The sequence below is a fragment of the Metschnikowia bicuspidata genome, assembly GCF_001664035.1.
Source record: "Metschnikowia bicuspidata var. bicuspidata NRRL YB-4993 chromosome Unknown METBIscaffold_3, whole genome shotgun sequence".
NCBI lineage: Eukaryota > Fungi > Ascomycota > Pichiomycetes > Serinales > Metschnikowiaceae > Metschnikowia > Metschnikowia bicuspidata.
Genome location: NW_017387733.1, coordinates 697,222 through 699,451, shown reverse-complemented (window position 1 = coordinate 699,451; position 2,230 = coordinate 697,222). Strand labels below are relative to the sequence as shown.

The following is a 2,230-nucleotide window of genomic DNA, read 5'->3' as shown; positions in this document are numbered from 1 at the left end:
TCTATAAACCGATCTACTCGTAGTTTAAGAGACAGCTCCAGGCTGTTTCATAATATTTTGGGTCATGATACGACATCAACAATATTATAAAATTTTGGCATCTTGTATAATACGAAGGACGAAAAGTCTAAACATTCCTGATAGGGGTTACCCCTCACCTACTGTATAGAAGGGTTCCGAAATATAAAGGAGCGTGAGGCTGAGACATCCCCGAGGAAGGACAAGACCTATTTTAGAGATCGAGAATACGACCGATAGACTAGGCTTATTCACTGAGACCGAACTATCTATAAACCGATCTACTCGTAGTTTAAGAGACAGCTCGAGCCTGTTTCATAATATTGTGGAATACTTTCCGTATCTTATTTTTGACTGAATCTTTTAGAGGTTATTAACTCTTACTTGTGGGAGAGGCCACGGGATAATAGAGCTGTCTAGGCGAGTTAGGTCGCCTGACACGGGTTAGGCCGTTGGCTCGGAGGATATATATTTTTTGCCCCTTTAATTAGATGAATCTACCATTAAAATAAAAGTTGGTGAGTCTTGCATCCCTCCAATGACACTCTGTAAAATTGATGTTTCTTTCAATAAAAATCATCCAGAAAAAGCAAACGCCAGATTCTGGTATGTGAGGATTATGAAAAGGATTCTTTATATCATTGAACAGTTGTGTTCCTTTGTCAGATGAATATACCAGTGCGTACATTTTATCGTCCCTTTATCTCTTGAATTTCGGATAAGATGTCCCCCTCGATCTTGACCAAGAGAGGTATCGGATTTCCGATGCCATCTTTGTGCACATAAATTTCCTAACGGAGACATCACAGAAGCTTCTCTAGATTTCTTTTGAACAACCGTCTAAAATAAAAATCTTAGGGGCAAGAGCTTATTGGAAGAGAGCAAGTATCGACATTAGTTACGTCTCTGGGAGATGTTTGAATGTTTTTATGAACTATTTTCTAGTTTTATTTCTTTGATCAAATCAATTTGCCAAAACCAATGAGCAAGTGTCCCCACTTCACTTTTTGATCTATGCAACGCGATAATGCAACTGAGTGTGAACATATTTTGAAATACCATTACCCATCTCTACCTTCGAAAGTCATAAAACAACCAAAATGGACCAAAACAAATTGCAAAATCGAGAGCCCGAGGACCTTTTTCCCCGCGATTTGTCATTCAGGCCGTCATCCTTCAATAATTAATTCATGTGCAACACCCAATTTGATTATTCTCCACTCGTGCCCTTAATAAGACGATAGCTCCTCGAAATCTGGACTTGTTGTTTAGAAATATAGGAGTATAATTTGAACAATTCAGTGATGTTTTTGTCGTTGGAGATGTCTTTCAAAATCGTCTTTTTATATGGCGAAACTCTCTTCAAAAAGTTTATTTTTCTTAGCTTATTCTGTTGAGCTATTGATGACATTCAGTAGCGGCAGGCTTGTGTCTCTGGCTGTAAATTATATTGAATGCTTTCAAAAACTCAGAACCAACCTGTAGAAAATAAAAATGTCATCAAAGAATGATCAAACGCCTAAAGGAAGTATGTTTTATAAGGGATGACTCGAATGTAGTGACAACAAGTTTCAGAAGATCTCTTTTCGATGCAGATCTACGTTTTTACTCGTTTCGGAACCTTTTCAGGTCCCAAATTTGTTTGACTAGTAGATTATAGGTGCAAAATTCCAAAAGGCATGAGGAAGAAGCGGAAATAGAAAACGAAAGAAGTTCAGCATAGTTCAGTTTTAATTCTATTTTTTGGCAACTTGGATAAAATTCGCGCTAGAACAATTGCCCTTGAACAATCGCCCTTGAACAATAGCCCTTGAACAAATACTGAAAACTATAGAATCTAAAGGTGATCTAGGCGAATACAGCGCTGATGAATTTTGATAGTCTCTCGTGTTGAAACTTTCTCAAAATCACATGTACTTTCATGCAATTGTTTTCGACTTAAATATTGGTGCTGGAGAGAAATAAAAAGGAAACTCAAGGTTCAGAATATACAAAAGCTCTTTTTGTTTAGGGTAACATTCAGGCGCACGTGCATCTAGATTCTGCAAGAGGTCACCAACATCGCAGTATGAGTAAACGATATATTATTCAAGATGTCCGTAAGAGCTTTTCATGAGACTGTGGGCACTTATCATAAGCGTGACACAGCTTCGTGCTAGGTTAATAAACATAACTGTATGCTTGACTCTTTACCAATAATCGGGTCACAAAA

At 37.7% G+C, this 2,230-nt stretch overlaps 1 protein-coding gene across 1 annotated transcript; it reads right to left on the bottom strand.

Annotated features, from left to right (window-relative positions):
- Nucleotides 1-373: 373 nt before the first annotated feature.
- Nucleotides 374-713, bottom strand: METBIDRAFT_31690 (uncharacterized protein). Its single transcript, XM_018855896.1, has one exon. It carries the CDS (start codon nt 704-706, stop codon nt 506-508), a length of 201 nt encoding a protein of 66 aa, XP_018711587.1. The 5' UTR covers nt 707-713; the 3' UTR covers nt 374-505.
- Between the last annotated feature and the right edge of the window lie 1,517 nt (nt 714-2,230).